General features: G+C 39.4%; 1 protein-coding gene across 7 annotated transcripts in view; it reads right to left on the minus strand.

Annotated features, from left to right (window-relative positions):
* The window catches only part of quo (quattro), a 66,552-nt gene that overhangs the window by 27,340 nt on the left and 22,015 nt on the right, over positions 1-17,197 (minus strand). For 5 of the 7 annotated variants that reach the window (XM_067374206.1, XM_067374204.1, XM_067374207.1 and 2 more), the window contains exons 3-9: positions 14,469-16,377; positions 13,487-13,645; positions 4,173-4,296; positions 3,394-3,487; positions 3,122-3,208; positions 2,393-2,509; positions 1,703-1,798 (exon numbers count right to left, since the gene is read on the minus strand). In XM_067374206.1, coding sequence (XP_067230307.1) covers positions 1,703-1,798; positions 2,393-2,509; positions 3,122-3,208; positions 3,394-3,487; positions 4,173-4,296; positions 13,487-13,645; positions 14,469-16,377 — 2,586 coding nt within the window. The remainder of the gene's footprint in view (positions 1-1,702; positions 1,799-2,392; positions 2,510-3,121; positions 3,209-3,393; positions 3,488-4,172; positions 4,297-13,486; positions 13,646-14,468; positions 16,378-17,197) is intronic. The other 2 variants (XM_067374205.1, XM_067374202.1) reach the window with 1 other exon arrangement.

The following is a 17,197-nucleotide window of genomic DNA, read 5'->3' on the forward strand; positions in this document are numbered from 1 at the left end:
CACGAAACGATTGGTTTGTGTGAGAAACCGAACAGTATTTATATAATTTTTTACCTCTAATACACCACTATGTCCAACTGCATTCATCATGCATTCATCACTCGATTCGTTTGGTCTGATCACGCTCTGACAGCGGCAGTGATGTCTCGCGCATATACTTCAATGAGAGCGAGACATCATTGCCGTTGTCAGACAAAACAGAGCGCGATCAGACCAAACGAATCGAGTGATGAATGCCGTTGGACATAGTGGTGTATTAGAGGTAAAAAATGATATAAATACTGTTCGGTTTATCGCACAAACCGATCGTTTCGTGTCTTAGGAAATCAATGTGTCGTCATGAGCTGCAGGGTTTAATTTGGACTTGTCTAAGCAAGTTTTATTTACTGTTATTGTAGAAGTTCCCATCCACAAGCATTATTTGACTGACAGACAGCAACGGTTGGAGTTAAAAATCATAATTTGTGTTCTACTGAAGAAACAAAGACACCTACATCTTGGATGCTCTGGGGGTAAGCAGATAAACATTAAATTTTCATTTTTGGGTGAACTATCCCTTTAAGGTTAGCCTTTAAAAATAATGTTAAATGTAATCTTTACCAAATTTCAGAATGAATTTAAATTTTTTTATACTGTGCATTAAGTTTTGATTCTTGTATTAATTTGTAGCAACTATAATGATTGTGTGTAGTGTTTTATTTTTCTTTAAAGGAACACTCCACTTTTTTTGAAAATAGGCTAATTTACCAACTCCCCTAGAGTTAAATAGTTAAGTTTTACCGTTTTCAAATCCATTCAGCTGATCTCTGGGTCTGGCGGTACCACTTTTAGCATAACTTAGCATAGTTCATTGAATCTGATTAGACCGTAAGCATCTCGCTCAAAAAAATGACCAAAGAGTTTCAATATTTTTCCTATTTAAAACTTGACTTTTCTGTAGTTACATCATGTACTAAGACTGACGGAAAATTAAAAGTTGTGATTTTCTAGGCCGATATGGCTAGGAACTACACTCTCGTTCCAGCGTAATAATCAAGGAACTTTGCTGCCGTACCATGGGTGCAGCAGGCGCAATGGTATTACACATTGCCTCTCACAAACATTTCCATGGTTGCAAGGCACGCTCCCTTTGCAAGCAGGGGATAACAGGCGCTGCGTAATATCATTGTGCCTGCTGCACCCATGGTACGGCAGCAAAGTTCCTTGATTATTACGCTGGAACGAGAGTGTAGTTCCTAGCCATATTGGCCTAGAAAATCACAACTTTTCATTTTCCATCATTCTTAGCACACGATGTAACTACAGAAGAGTCAAGTTTTAAATAGGAAAAATAACGAAACTCTTTGGTCATTTTTTGAGCAAGATGCTAACGGTCTAATCAGATTTAATGGACTATGCTAAGCTATGCTAAAAGTGGTACCGCCAGACCGGGAGATCGGCTGAATGGATTCAAAAATGGTAAAACTCAACTATTTAACTCTAGGGGAGTTGGAAAATTAGCCTATTTTCAAAAAAAGTGGAGTGTTCCTTTAATTTATACAAAATAGTACAGAATATCAGCCATTTATCAGTTGTCTGAAAATAATTACTGGCTTATCATCAAAATTTAAATATTGGTGCATCCCTACCTTTAATTTAATAGGATACAAAAGTACTGTATTCAATGAGAGTTTCAGAAATTAACATGCAGAATCCAGTTTACCTTTGCCGTGTCCATTTTTTTAACATCAAGCCTCCTGATTGCTGTCTGAAGTAATGAAGATGCTGCTTGAAGGTCGAGTTGAAAGAGGGAAAGTTTCTGAAAGACACATGTGGAAAACACACGTTAGATATTTTTCTATACTGCGCCTTCTGATTATTCAGATATTTAATCATCAGAAGGAATCTAAAGCATGGCCAGCAGACAGACTCTGCTGCAAGTCATCAAGTTTAAATTTAATTCTCGTAAGCCTAGGAAAAGTTGTGTTGTTACATGGAAGTTAAAGTGCCTCAGATCTTAAATAAACAAAAAGCCATTTGTTGCGGTCAGAAATTCCTGAACCATTGTCTACTTCACTAGAACTTATTGCATCATTCTATCACGTCTATTTAAAAGTGTTTCAACAGCTGTATACTGATGGTTTGAGAGAACTGATTACATAATAGCACATTCTTACTACAGAAACTCTCACTACTACTCAAACTATGAGTAGGGTCAGGAAAGGTCAGTTTCAGTGCCCGTGCGTCAACATTTAGAAGTACAGATAAGAACAGATAGAACAGAAATTCTACATAATCCCTGCTTGAACCTACAAACTTCACATTAACAGTGTCAGTGTCATTGAAATGCTACAGACATCTATCAGAAGGAAAATGTTACTGGGAGTTTTTGTGACCGCCACTCTTCTCCTACCTGATGAAACTGTAGCCAGTCCTCATGACGGTAAGGGAAGGTTCCACCAAGGTCAGAGGTCAACTGCTGTCCATCAATTGTCTTATGAAGAGCTTTTAGTGTTGTCACAACATCTATCTAAAAGAAATGATCATGCACTTTAACATATTGTACTGTACTGTACAAGTGTGTGTGAGAGCCAAGCACTGATATTAACCAATACTGTTTAAAAGAAAGAGTCGGTACATTTATTTAATCAAAAACACAGTACAAAAAGTGAAATATTATTGCAATATTAAATAGCAGTTTTCTATGTGAATATATTGTAAAATGTAATTGATGCAAATCTGAATTTTCATCGTCATTTCTCCAGTCTTCAGCGTCACATGATCCCTCAGAAATCATTCTAATATGCTGATTTGCTGCTCAAGAAACATTTCTTATGATTATCAACTTTGAAAACAGTTTTTGCTGCTTCATATTTTTGTGGAAACTGTGATAAGGATTCTTCAGGAAAGTTCAAAAGAACAGCATTTATTTGAGATGTCTACTGTCACTTTTGATTTTAATTCGCCCTTGAAGATAAGCAGTATTTGTTTCTTTCAACAACAACAATGAAAACTTAGTTCCTGGAGACATCAGACAGGGATAGCTGACATTCAGACATTCTAGGTGTTAATTAAAGGGTTGCAGGTTTCCATGAAGGTGTAATTGCTGGGTACAACGAGTGTGTTTGGGGGTGTTAATTACCTGTAGACCAGGATGTTTTTCTGGGCGAGGATTAGAGTCTTTATCAACAAGCATCAATATAGTATGCACTGCATGAAGGGCCTGCTCCTGTATCACACACACACACACACACACACACACACACACACACACACACACACACACACACACACACACTTGAAATGCACTCATTGCACTTGAAATACAATCATTGTGTGCATACCATATGAAGGATGTGTTCAGGTTTGTATTGCTGTTGGAGGCGATGATTTGTTTTCTGGGCAGGTCCTCACCTGAACCATGAGCAGTGATTTGTAGAACACAGAGGGCAGAGGGCACTTCCTGCTGTCAATCACTACAGTAAGTCCCAGCTCTCTGACGTCCGTCCTGGAAAAAAAAAACAAAAAACAAACATACACTTTATTTTACAACATATGTGATTCTGGGATTACAGTGAATGGGTTTATATGTGTGTATATATATATATATAAACAGTAAATGTTTAAGAGTAATTAGCCATAGGGCAATTTAGTGACACTGTATACAGAGCAAACACCTGACAGGAGAATGAAATAACTGTCTAAATTGTAGTACACTAATAATACTGTCAAAGCAATGCAAAATTACAAAATGTCAAGCATACATTTTAATGCATTGTTGTCCCGCTTATTACACGGCTACTTACCAAATAAATAAACACCGGTTGCGTTTGTATTAAATGAGAGCGCGGTTTAATACTAAAGACATAAAAGCAGCCCACTAAGTTAGCCCCGGTTTCTTTTACCCGGATGTCGGTGAAACAACTGAAATTTGTAAAACTTTTTAAATTTGTTTGAATTTCATTCCATTCCTTCCATCATTTTGGTTCTACAATGAAAACCATTAAATATATATAATGCATATTTCTCAAATTCAACACAAATTTGAGTAATTATTCTATTCAAAATCAGGCACAAGCCTGATACTGACGACTGAATCCACATCGCTGAATATTTGGTACTGATACTTGTCCAAATTACACTGTCTCTTACTGCCCCCTTGTGGTGATTGAGCAGACTGATCTCTTTGGTACCTGGGAATAGAGTGCAGGTAAAGCAGCAGTCTACAAAACTCCAGAGGAGAGAGTTGAGAGGATGCCCAGCCTTTCCTGCCCCCATAGACCTCAACCACGGCCCGGCCAGCTCTGTCACGATTGCCTTGTATTGGTAAGAGAACAGACTGAGTTAAAAAACAAAACAAAAAAAACACAATTTAACAGACCCCTGCCAACACACCCATGTGGGGCCCATAAGGGTTGGATATGGGCTGGTGAGTGGGCCCCATCTGGGCTGCCCAGATGGGGCCCAGTTAGTTTTGTCCGGGGGTTCCATGGTGGCCCCATGTGGGCAAGCCCAGATGGGCTGAAGTTGGGCTTCACATGGGCCCTAGCTAAAACCCACACGGTCAACCCAGGTTTCTCCCATCTGGGGCCCACACTTACCTGGGCCCCATGTGGGCTGCACATGGGCCCCTGCTATTCTACCCATAAGGGTAATAACCATTATTATGGGCTAACAAATTCATCTTATTTTACAGTCAGCCCATACAGTTCTGTAACCCATGTTCATATTTTTTTTACACAGCTAATTTTACTGGGTCTGGTGGACCCACCATATTATTAGGCTTTTAAATCAATACAGCCATAACAATTCATGTAAAAAATACTTGACAGATGTTTACTTTAGCCATTTACCCCTGTGAGATCGCATTTATGATTGTTTGTTTTTTGTGAGAAACCAAGGAAATTCAATAAAAAAATAAAAAAACATAGAAAAGATTATATCATTATTAGAGATTATTTCTTAGAACTTAATCAGAATAGGTGAAAATGCTTGAAATGTAACAATTTTGTAACTTTGTGTGGGAATAGCAGGTGCAGAAAGACAACACTCCTGCACACAGACGGCCAATGAGTTTGTGTTAGAAAAAAATAATAAATAGCATATTTTTTCTTTTAGCAACCTTTAAAACGGGTCCTTAAGACCCAAACATCTTGGGTTAAATGAGCTACAATAATAACAAGACCAGTAATACAATTAATTACCTTTTTATTTAAGTAAAATTAACAAAAACATTAAGAAAACTCTCATTAAGAAAACTTTTGCTCAGTGTTCCCTCACTGTTAGAGACAGGATTAGCTACTTTCCACCTCAAATGAACCCGAAGCCTGAAGTCCTTGAGGGGTTGCCTGTCGGGCCTGTCTATTACCCCCAGTCCCTAGCACCAATGAGCCACTTGGAGACTGCCTTCTCTACATCTTTACAGATGATTTGGCTGGTCATGGTGCTTTTCTTTAAGCCTCCTGCAAGAAACAAATATAACAGTCACTTACTTTATATGTGCCACCACAGCTCTCTGCCAGGACTGTAAAGACAACTATGGCTACGTTCACACTGAAGGGCTTAATGCTCAATTCCGATTTTTTGAAAAATTCGATTTTTTTGCAAGGCCGTTCACATTTTCAATTAAATGCGACTTTTTGTTATCTCCTGTGTGAACGTGAAATGACCCAAAAGTGACCCGCATGCGCAGAAGAGTACGCAACGGTCAACGACGTCACTCGTTGTTTGTGGAAGTAGACGGCCACCTTGTTTGTTCCAGGCTTTAACCCTCCTTTATTTGGCTCGGAGGCTTTTTATTTGTCGCTGGCATTGGAGCCAGGATCGTCTGTAACCACGCTCGGCCATTTTGCTGGAAATGTTTTCGTAAACCGCCCGGTTCCGATAAGAGCCCTCGAGTTTGGCCTGAATAGAGCTGTCACCCCAAATATTAATTAAATCTGTGACCTAGCTTCCCTTCCATTGACTGGTCTCAGCAGCATCGTCCGCCATGGTTGTTGTTTATCTTCTCGTTCCCGCCTACTTCAACGCACAATTATGACATTTGTAGCATATCAATGACGTACGGGTCGGATACATGTGGCCTGGCCGTTCAGACGGAGGTCGCATTTCAAAAGATTGGATACGTATCGGATTCAGGACCACATACCCAAGTGGCCTGGGTCACATTTGAAAAGATCGGATCTGTGTCGTTCAGACTGTCATGAAAAGATCAGATACAGGTCGCATAGGGGCAAAAAAAATCGAATTGGGTCGTTTCAGCCTGCATTGTGAACGTAGCCTATGTAAAGAAAAGTGCTATATAAATCAATAAGATTATTATTAGAACTACACACATACTCTTAAACACACAAGTTAGGCAACTTACTTGCAACTCCATACACAGTGGCTACGTTTACATGCACCAATTTTCACCAATCCGAATGAATTGAATCTGATTGCAGATCTGTTTACATGTACTCTAAACATTGTAATCTGATTCAACTATCCATTTATATGTGTTTTATATACATTATGATTAAAACGTTTGCGCACGCACTGTGCGTGCGTGACGTCATATCAGTCACACATGCGGTAACCCAGGTTGCGTCAACAGACGATTATCATGTATCGACGATAGCGGAGATATTGTCAACAACTTCAAATCTTGGCAATATTAAGAGGATTTAGTATTTCCAATTAATGTAGGCGTGTTACATTCTTCTAGTCTTATTATAACTATTAGGTTCAGCTTCTTTTATTAAATTAATATTATATGTGCTGTGAGGATAATAAAAGATTAGGCTTTTAGCTATCTTTAAAAATGATTTAATTTTTTTTTTAGGTCTATTATTAAAATGAATTATAGCCTATAATTAAAATTATTTAGAGTGTAGTCTATAATACTATTTCCTAACACTGCAGTCATCAATGAAAATTAAGTGCAGCGTTACTTCAAGCACCGACTAAAAAAAAAAAAAAAAAAACTGTTTAACACAAAATAATAATAGACAAATAAACTGGCGAATAAACAAAGAAGTTACCCAGAACTCAATGTGGCGTGACGTCAGATTCGTATTCTCTATTATTCTCACTTGTTCCACTTGCCTATATGTACAGCCACCAGATAAATAATGGAATAAATTATTTTTTTATATACCGTTACCAGCATATTATATTGAAATTCATCTCTGAGAGAATATGCTCCGTTAATGCAGCGTCAGACAGCTCCGTCACTTTTTAATTTCACTTTCTGTGACTTTTTCACCAGCAATAACTCTTGCGCAAAGTTTGCACGTTGCTTCTTTTATGATATCCACTGGCTCCCCTTCTTGTTTTTAAACGGAAATATTTCCAATATTATGATGAAGGGATACAACTACGTCACTGCCTGTTGGCATCTTTTCAACTCAAAACGTGAACGTGACTTTGTGCACTGCGTAATGTGTGTCAACATTGCACTGCGCATGTGCCCCAGATCTTCTGAGAACGAATGAGATAGAAGTCGGATTCAAGCGTTTACATGGTCATTTTTTGCTGTTGGATTGGATTAGAAAAGGAATAAACCACCCCTTTCAATCCGATCTAAATTTCATTCGGATCAAGCTCAGTCGGATCGATTAAGGTGTTTACATGAACGTCTTTCAATTTGATTGAGCCGTCAATCCGATTACAAATGTATTATTTGGGTGCAAGTAAACATAGGCAGTAAATAATGTTTATAACTTTGGGGTCTTGTGACAGCTTTCTAGTATCAGTACAACTTAAAACATTATCTACATGCACACCTACCATTACTTCATACAGTTTTAAGGCCTTGAACTCTCTCTTCCCGTTTCGGCCCACAAAGTTGTACTGCAAGTTGGATGGAGGCCGTGGAGGTGTCAGCAGAGATCTGAGGGTGGATGGAGCCGGTGGATGGAGCCGGCACAGATCAGAGGGTGGATGCAGCCGGTGCGCTTTAAAAAAAAAAAAAAAAAAAAAAAAGAATAATTTTGTTGTGTTGGTTCAGCAAAAATCCACACTGTAAAAATCTTGTACAACAAAAAAATCTTATATTATATATATATATATATATATATATATATATATAAAATTTAAATTCTTAAGTACTTCTGTATCCAATAGACATTAAATGTTGAATTGGCTCAACTACAAAAGATTTGGTACAGAATAGTTTTCTCCAGAAAACAAATAATGTCAAGTTGACTTACATTTTCTTTTTTTTATAGTGGAAGTGATGACCTGAGGGTGGATGGAGGTGTAGGCCTGATGGGGCTCATCCTCACTGGACAAAATCACTCGCCTAGAAATCTATAATATACAAGCACAATCAATGAGTTTAAGTGTTTTAAAAACAGTTGGTTAAAAAATATATACATCTCTGGTATCTACACTCTAGATACCAGAGAGACCCTCACATTGATCCTTAACATCTGTTCCAACACCCTATGCTCCCTTCAGGCATGCACACATCCATTTGTATACATCTCTTATCCCCCCAAAACATGTGATTGTTATTTTTATTAACTGACATTACATTACATTTAATATTATTTATTTCTTTCTATATCTGTTGTCTATCTCCCTCGTTTTGACAGCTTTGAGCCAAATACACTTAACAAAACTCCCACAAAACATGTCCTTCCTGTATCATTGGGAAATTTTTCACCATCCATTTAGTAGTAGTAATTCAAATAGCCTCACCTCTTTCTGCGCTTCCCCCTTCCCATATTCTCTGTAGAATCGGACTCGGTTCGTACATCTGTGTTCATATTCGACTAATTTTGTGCAGGCAATTTCATACGTTGCTGTGGGAGACATAGTGGCAATTAGTTTCATTCAGAGCAAATTTTACATTTCTAATGACACCCACAACCTACAAACAAAATATATATATTAAATTAATTATTATCAGTAAGTGTATAATATTTAAAACACATTGAAATAAATGAATAAACTTTTAATAGCAATAGAAGATAACTACTTCTCTTGTTAGAGAAGAGTCAACATTTTTTGAGTGCACACCCACAAAAGTGTCCGAATGCGCCATGTGCAAAATGGATTGGGTCTTCTGACCTTTTGATTTTGATTAATATGTGAAATATGAGAGAGTTAAGACCGTGCTTATTGTGAAGAACGAGAGAGGGGCGGGGGAGGGGCTCTCTGCTCGTTCTCTGTCACTCAGTTAACATGCGCTCTATCACAAGCGCAGCAGTCATCTACATCAGTCATAGATCACAATAACTGATCCAAACCAGGCTTTGGCGGGACAAAAATTTGTTTTGTCGGCCGCTAAAAAAATAAACGCAGGAAAACCCTGTTAACGTTTGGTGATTTACGGTAGAAATCTAAAGGCACAAGTTGACAAAAAAATATAATGAAATAACCACCTTAATATGTAATGTTGACATTTTTTTTTATTTTTGACATTAAAGCTTAAATGTTAAGGGAGCAAACTGGCCCAAAATCTAAAAATTGATCACTGCATGAAAAAAACGATGTTTTCACCTGCCGTGTCTCGAAGTGCAGCAGAGTGCTCGCGCGCTCCCGCGGCCAGGGGATGCAAATCCTGGCGGGGATATGTGCCTTAATTGGCACGACACCCTGGCCGATAAAACTTTGCTGACATTCACATGGACTTTCATCAGTGTTTTTGCTTTAACTGTAAATGCAACAAGTACAATATTAAAATTCCACGAGCTGGTAAAAGCGGCTGAAATTTACAGTCTTTTTAACAGCTTGCCAATACTTGTTCGACTGCCTTGCTAAGAAGTTTACTGTAACCAAATAGTTCTAAACAATATATTTAAGTCAACCACTCAAAACAAGCTCAAATGCTAACGTTACTGACTTAACTTAAAGTCGTCTGTTCAACGCTTTAACCAAGTTTAAGCTACATCTGCTAATGCAAAAACATTTGCTAAAAGCTTTCCTCGAAACTAATACTTTACAAAAAAAGCTTTAGGTTAACATCATGTGGTAAAATCATCCCCAAGTTTATTATACTCTTACCTGCCTTTTGTCCACACGACGACACCGGTGAACTCGAGGATCCTTAACGGACAGCAGACTACTGAAAGGCGGCAAAGTTGTTGCTGGGCAGATTCTTTCGCTCGGCGATGGGGGTTGAGCTTTCCAGATGTGCGCTGCACAGAGTGCGCACTGCTTACGGTTTGAACATTTTGTGGGGAAACCCGTACAAACTTGTCTTTTGAAACTCGTACAACGTTCTTAAGACAACTGTTTAGCTGCAGTCTCCAATTTGGCGCTCTAGCGATTAATAAACAGAATTATTCTTGCGGAAGAACACTGCAGCCGGAGATACGTCTATGACGAGTCACGCAGGGACTTTGCTCCTCCGCAGCGATTCCTACTTGACCGGCCTGAAATAGTCCTAATATAAACACTTATTATAAATGTATAATGATTCGGGGTAAGACAAAAACACGGTTAGGAAAATTGATTGTTAGATGGATGGATTGAAAATGAATGTTGTACATTTTCATTATAAAATTTTTGTAAATCTTAAAACACACAAAAATGTTACAGACAGCAGCTAATCTAATAAAATTTGTATAAAAAGTGGACCTAGCCCAGAGTCTATATTGTTAAAAATAGCATCCATGTCTGACAGTCAATTTTGAATGGAGCCCTTTAGCCTATCTACTGCCCATGTGGGGCCCAACAACAACAGCCCACCCTGAGCCCATGCCCAGCCGAAGCCCAACTAGCCCAAGCGAGGCCCATGTGGGCCCCAACTGGACGTGTTTGCAGGGACTGTTCATATTTTGTGTGCGTGTGTGCTTGAGCGTGGAATATCTTTGCCATTTTGGCAACGAACATGACAGAATTTAGGAGCAAAAGCAAACAGGTGACCTTTGTCTGGGTTAAACACTGAATGGAGACAGACAGATATACAGTAAAAGTTGTGTATTTTCTGTACTGGGATTGCAAATGGCTGCATGGTTACCACTGTGAGACGGTGAACTGTTTGTAAACATCTCATTGCAAACTCTATGGCCTGTGGCCTGTTGCACAAAGCCGGTTTCAGTTTCTACCCAGGTAAATTCAAGATTAGTTATGAAGGTGGATTAGCTTTTAGCAGGTTTCATTGCTTTGGTAACTTACGCTACATTGCTAACCTGCTCAATCTTGAATTGACAGAGAAAGTTTATACTGAGCGTTGTGCACCAGCTGATCCTGATCTAAACCAGGTTGGATTTATCTGGATTTGTCAACCCTAAACCTAGTCTGAAACTCTGAGTTTTTTCAACTAGCTTCATGCAACAGGCCAATGGTTTCACAGACAGGGTTTAGATTAAACCAGGATTGGGCCTTAGTTAAATTAGGACATTTAACCCTTTCGCACGTAAGTTTCAAATATTCTGGCTGACCCCCCAGCGTGAGTTTTTTAAGGCGACCGTTATTTAGAACGTATCACTTTATGGTTTCCATGGTGACGCGTCATTGCTTGTTACGTGACACACCGCAGCACTGTATGACTGATGATCTGCTTTCATTTAATTTTTCCTTTTTTATTCAAAATATTCACAAATTTGTTAACTATAGCATGAAATATCTAATATTCCGATTGCCAAATATGTGCAAGTGGATGTGTTTTGCTGTTTAAACACCTTCATAATGATCGCGTTAGTTGAGCCATATGAGCGATGGGCGCCGCCATGTTAGTTTGCGCCGCACAGAGAATCGGATCTGTTGGATTTACAACCCGTGAATTTATCCACTTCTCCCGAAATGCATGAAAGTAAGTGTGCCGGTGAACTGGGGAAGAATAGAGTAAGCTTTTAAGTTACTTTCACAATGTGTATCTGATATGAATTAAACGTGTTGTCAAGTTATAATGGAAAGGGTTGTTATTTCCGCTTCTATAGACATCATTGTGTATTTTACAAACTCTAAATATATTGTTTTGTTAGTACTCATGTGCATCTAAATGTCTGAAACCTGAAAGGAACATTATTTGGTTGAAAACACTGCATATATGTGATATATGAAAAGCGCTGCGCGTGTCCGTCTCTGGTTTAGCGCCCGTTAAAGCGCGCACGCACATTTGAATTTGGCAGTTGATCACATAATGCACTGAACGTTCTAATCACACCGGTGTGATCGTACGCTTCTGGGGCCAGCCAAGACTGATCACACCGGTGTGATCGTACGCGTTAAAGGGTTAAGTAGCTTTTATAAACATGCCTTAGAAAAAACAGTACTTGTGTGCATCTTGAGACAAAACAATGGCACTGACATATTTTAAAATATGTCAGAGCAAGTTGCTTTCAGTAAAAACAGCTCAAACATGTATTTTAGTCTGGGACTAGGCTTAAGCCTTGTCTGTGAAACTGGGGGCATATACTTAGTCATACTCAGCCCTCAAAAATCGTCAAAAAGAGAAGTCAGAACTTTTCCTCTTTACTCAGCATTTACATTTGATGCATGCATTTAGCTTTATCTAGAGTGGAATGTGCAACCTACTGTATGTTTAAAGTGCAAAATTTAGCAGCAAGTGATCATTTAGAGGTATTTCATCAAAAGTAACTTTATAGGATTAACATTATTGGTTCAGACCCCCTGAATCTGGGTGTTAAGGGATTAGCCTACTTCTCTCACATATGTATAATTTACTCACCCTCATACAGAAGCCCTAAAAGGCATTGCATTATCATTCTTTTGTGTGTGTGTGTGTGTGATCATGATGTAATTTTTTTTTGTGTCCTCAAAATAGCATTAGTTGCTTTTCCTCACATTTTCTGTGTGAAAAAGCCTGACTGTTGCTCAACATTTATCTGGTCAAAGTAAAAAAAAAATTCCTCAATCATTATTTAGCAGTACTACATACAAAAGAAAACGTTTATGTTTAGACTTTTATTATGTTGTTTTCTCATTAAGGTGTTTTCTTCTGTACCCTCATTATTTATATTCTGTATTTTTGTCTTGTTTGGTTGAACACAAAATGAGATGTTAGGCAGAATTTTCAAAGTGCTCTTTTCAAATGCAGTAAAAGTGCATGATGATTAAGTTTGAATAAAAAAGCATGATAACAGTAGCCCATACAGCTTCTGTTATATTCTAAGTCTTCTGAAGTCATATGATAGTCTTGTGTGAGAACAGACAGACTTAAATTCAGTCATTTATCACTGATGTGATCTTCCTTTCAACCAGAGCTCTCAAATATTATTCAGGCCTGTATTGAATTAATCAATTGCACCTTTGGTTCTCTTGTGTCTGTTTCTCAAACAAAGCTACTGTATCATGTGGCTTCAGAAGTCATATGGACTAATTCTATTTATTTGTTAGTTTTTTTGTTTGTTGTTGATGAGACTGAGTAAATTTGAACATTTTTGTTTTTGGATTAACAGTTCTTGCTCGAGTGTCTTGCTTAAAGGCACAGTTATCTTAGACTTAGATTAGTCTTTGCAAGGATCATTAATATCCCTGAGCTTTAACCACTACACCACAACACATAAATCAACACATAACTTCATAATTAAGAATTAATTAGCAGGCATACCTGGTAGACAGATGATGCCTAGCTGGAGAAGGGTCTTGATTGTGGGGTCCTGGGAAAGGAGAGTTTCCTGAACTCTATTCTCAGACTGATCAGGGTGTGATTTCTGGAGCTCTACTCCATTAACAACTGGTGTTCCAGCTTGTTCAGATGAGGAGACTTCTTTGAAAGATGAGAAAATGACTTTTATTTTCAACATTGATAAAGATGGTGATTAAAAACCTAATTCAACCTTTCGGACCTTTTCTGAACTTACTGCATGAGTGAAAATCTAATGTGTGTCACAGCTAGATGGAGCTGTTGATCTCCCCTTTAGAAAATCTTTAGGAAAAAATGATTTGTAAACTAAAGCCATGGTCCTCCTCTCCCCATTTACAAAGACATCTAACAGCTTCCCCATAAACGGGGGGGATGTAGTTATTTCTGTTCGCTGCTCTGGCTCTTGGTCCTCATGAATGCTTTCATTCTGTTCTTCTGAAGAAAGAGATCAGATGAAGGACTGCAGAAATTCCCCTGTGGAACACTGTGCCGTGTGCACGCTCCTGACCTTTGGCCAGTGTCACATTGCACTCTTTCAAGATGACCTTTGAGAAGAGTATATTTTCTCCTCAGCAGAGGACCAGGGTCAAGGTCGTCTGTAAATCAGTCGATATGTGTCATGGCAGACGGCAACTAGACATGGCCTCATAGTTGTAGTTGCTTTTGTACAAACGACTGTTCATATCAGTCATGTTTGAACAAGCTTTTCATTTAAAGATAAAGATCTAAGCAACAGCATGTTGGTCTGGCTTCAGATGTTGCTTCAGATGTTCTTTTAACAACAAAGTGAGATGTGGGCTAAAAATCTGTATGCAATTAGTTGACACACAGCAAGGAACCACAGAAAGAATTTTTAGAATATTTCTTCTTATTCATTTCTTTTAAATTCCTGTAACAATTCACATGCACAAGTCCCTTTCACATGCAGTGGTCTAACTTAACTCACCCTTTCTTGCTTCTTGTCGTCTGTTTAATTTTGGGGACACCAAGTTAGCTGTGTGTTTAATTCCCTGGATAGCAGGCAACATGGGGATGATCTCTGGATAGACATCACTGCGGCTTCTGTTGGTCGGCTTGTGTGATTGCAGACACTCTCTGGTTGTTTCCGAGACTGAAGAGGATGAGCGGGATTTAGACCTGCTTTTACCTTTGATCACCTGTACAGGTGAACCTAGGCCTTTTCCACAATGTCTGTCATCACAGAGGACTTTGTAGTCCAAATGTCTGTTCTCATTTTGGAAAAGGATCTGACTGCACTGGGGCTGAAATAGAGTAGGTGTTTGTTCAGAGGCGTGTGTTAGCTTGTTTTGTGAATGCTGAATTGGATTGAAACCCTGCAAACATAGATTAGCATCTTGTCTGTGACCACTGTGGTCAGGTAAAGCCCTGAGTCCCATTTTGGGTAAGTGTTGTGTTTTGGCGTGCTTCTGGCTGCTAATCCGCATCTGAAATGAATCTTGTCTAAAAGAGTTGTTCAGACAATAATGTCTTTTGTCTGGTAATGCCTTAGTTCCTAGTACAGTCTGATGGAGATCCTGTTGCCCAGTGAGGAATGACTTGCGTTGTTGTCTTGCTGGGATCTGTTGGGTCATATGTTGGTCAAGAGACTCTGCATTTTCTCTTGAAATACAGTCATGAGGTACACACTGACTTGACTGGGTTGAGAACTTAGGGCTTTGCTTTTGTTGGGCTGAGTTCTCAAAGGATTGCATCGGGTTTCTGTCTGCTTGGTTTGGTGTCTGGCCAAATTTACAACTCGAAGGTTTAAGTCTAAGGCCAACTCCATATCCCTCACAGCTTGGCTCAAGCTCCTCTACATCTCTCCTTGTTTCATCTAGAGAAGGAAGCATACTTGATCTCTCAAAATTCACTGGGTTTCGGAGAGCTGCCACATAAGATTGACGATACCTGCATTTGGATTCTGGATCACTTTGCATTATCTCAGATGGCTGTTTGTTTTGCATGCAGGGATTGCAGTCCTCATCATACAAGTTAACGTTGCTTTTTGGGGCAGGTTGAGCTGCCCTGACTAGCTTGAAGCCCAATGGTTTTGTAGCGACTGCTATTTTGTTGAGGACCAAAGTCTCTTTCTCCTTGTTAAACTCCAACAGATCCACATATTCTCCTTCCAGCTCTCGGTTGTGCCTGCTGTCCCAGGTATTAGGAGAGACCCAGCCAACAGGTTTTCCAGCAAAACTGCTGATTGGATGTCCTTGATCAACCTTCACCAGTCTGCTACCACCCTCCACCTGCTGAACAGAAACCGCCATCCCATCTTTTGCTGGAAGGATCTTAGTTTCCATTTCAAGCGGTAAGAAGTCTACAGGTACCTGTGACTGTGACTCGTTCTCGGAAATCTCAGTTTCAAGATCTTTCACGCGGAGAGTTTCAAATGAGCTTGTCTGTGTTTCAGGCCAGATGTTAGATTTGGGCCTGTCAAGGAATTCCGGGTTGGCAACTTCGGTCCAAGGTACCTTTACAACACCCTGGTCAGAGGAAAGCACACACTGACATAGAGGTTTTCCCTGTCGTCCCTCATTTATTTCCCTTAGCCAAGACTCAGTGAATATGCTTGGATAGGATGTTTCCGGGATAGGCGTCCCCTCAATTGCAGGACCCTCCAGCACCCTGGAGCCTGCTTGCAGTACCAGATTCTCCTGCCCCAGAAGGTCTTCCTGCACAAGAAGACTTTTGAGGACGATTCGGGCTGACTGTTCTCCAAAGGGTTCCACCTGCAAGTAGAAATCTCCAGGTCGGAGCAGTAAAGGGTTGATGGGGGCGAGTTGGATCACCACACGATCTCTCAGGCACAATGGCCAACCCTCACACCGGAATAGGACATCAGAGTATGCAGCCTAGTGGGAGAGATAGAGAAAGAGCAAAGCTGGTTTGTTGACATGCAGATAATTTTGGATTGACAGATTTTATGACCACCAGATTCTTAATGGCTTGGGTCTTGATGCCGTTTATTGGCTTGCATGCAAGCATTCTTGAATCCCCTTCAGAAGAAGCGGCCTTGGAAGGCCTTTGTTCTTTCTGAAGATAAAACAAAACAAAATCTTGTGCTGAGTGGACAAGGATAAGTAGCATGTGGGATATGTGCCATAAAAGTCCACATGGAAGAAATGTCTGCACAAGAAACTGCTTTCATCTTGCCCCTAACATGCTTTACCTTTTAAAGGCTTAGTTCACCCAAACATGAAAATACATAACTGACTCACACTGTCATTCACACTGTCCTTTTCCATACACTCAAAGCATATGGTGAGCATGGCCTTCCAGGATCCAAAAAGCACCATAAAAGTAGTTCATACCACCCTACTGCATATTCCAACTCTTCTGAACCTTCATGTTAGCTTTGTGAGGAATAAACCTAAATTTATAGTTGAAATGTGGAAGATGCTTGTTTGATTGTGACTACCTGTTTGCCCAAACAATGAGTGTATGAAACACTATTTTTGCAATTCTGTGAAATTACCCAATTTACCTTAAAGAATTATACACTGAAACTTTTTCTCTTTGCTTCAGCTTCTCAAACCTTAGTGTATGGCTTCAGAAGACTTGGAATATAGTGCACAAGCCTATGGAACGTGTCCCAAGGAAGTAAAAAAAATAAAATAATACAGGTTGGGATGATGTGAGGCTGAGTATATAATGACACATTTTGAATCTTTG

This window comes from Chanodichthys erythropterus, chromosome 21 (assembly GCF_024489055.1).
Source record: "Chanodichthys erythropterus isolate Z2021 chromosome 21, ASM2448905v1, whole genome shotgun sequence".
NCBI lineage: Eukaryota > Metazoa > Chordata > Actinopteri > Cypriniformes > Xenocyprididae > Chanodichthys > Chanodichthys erythropterus.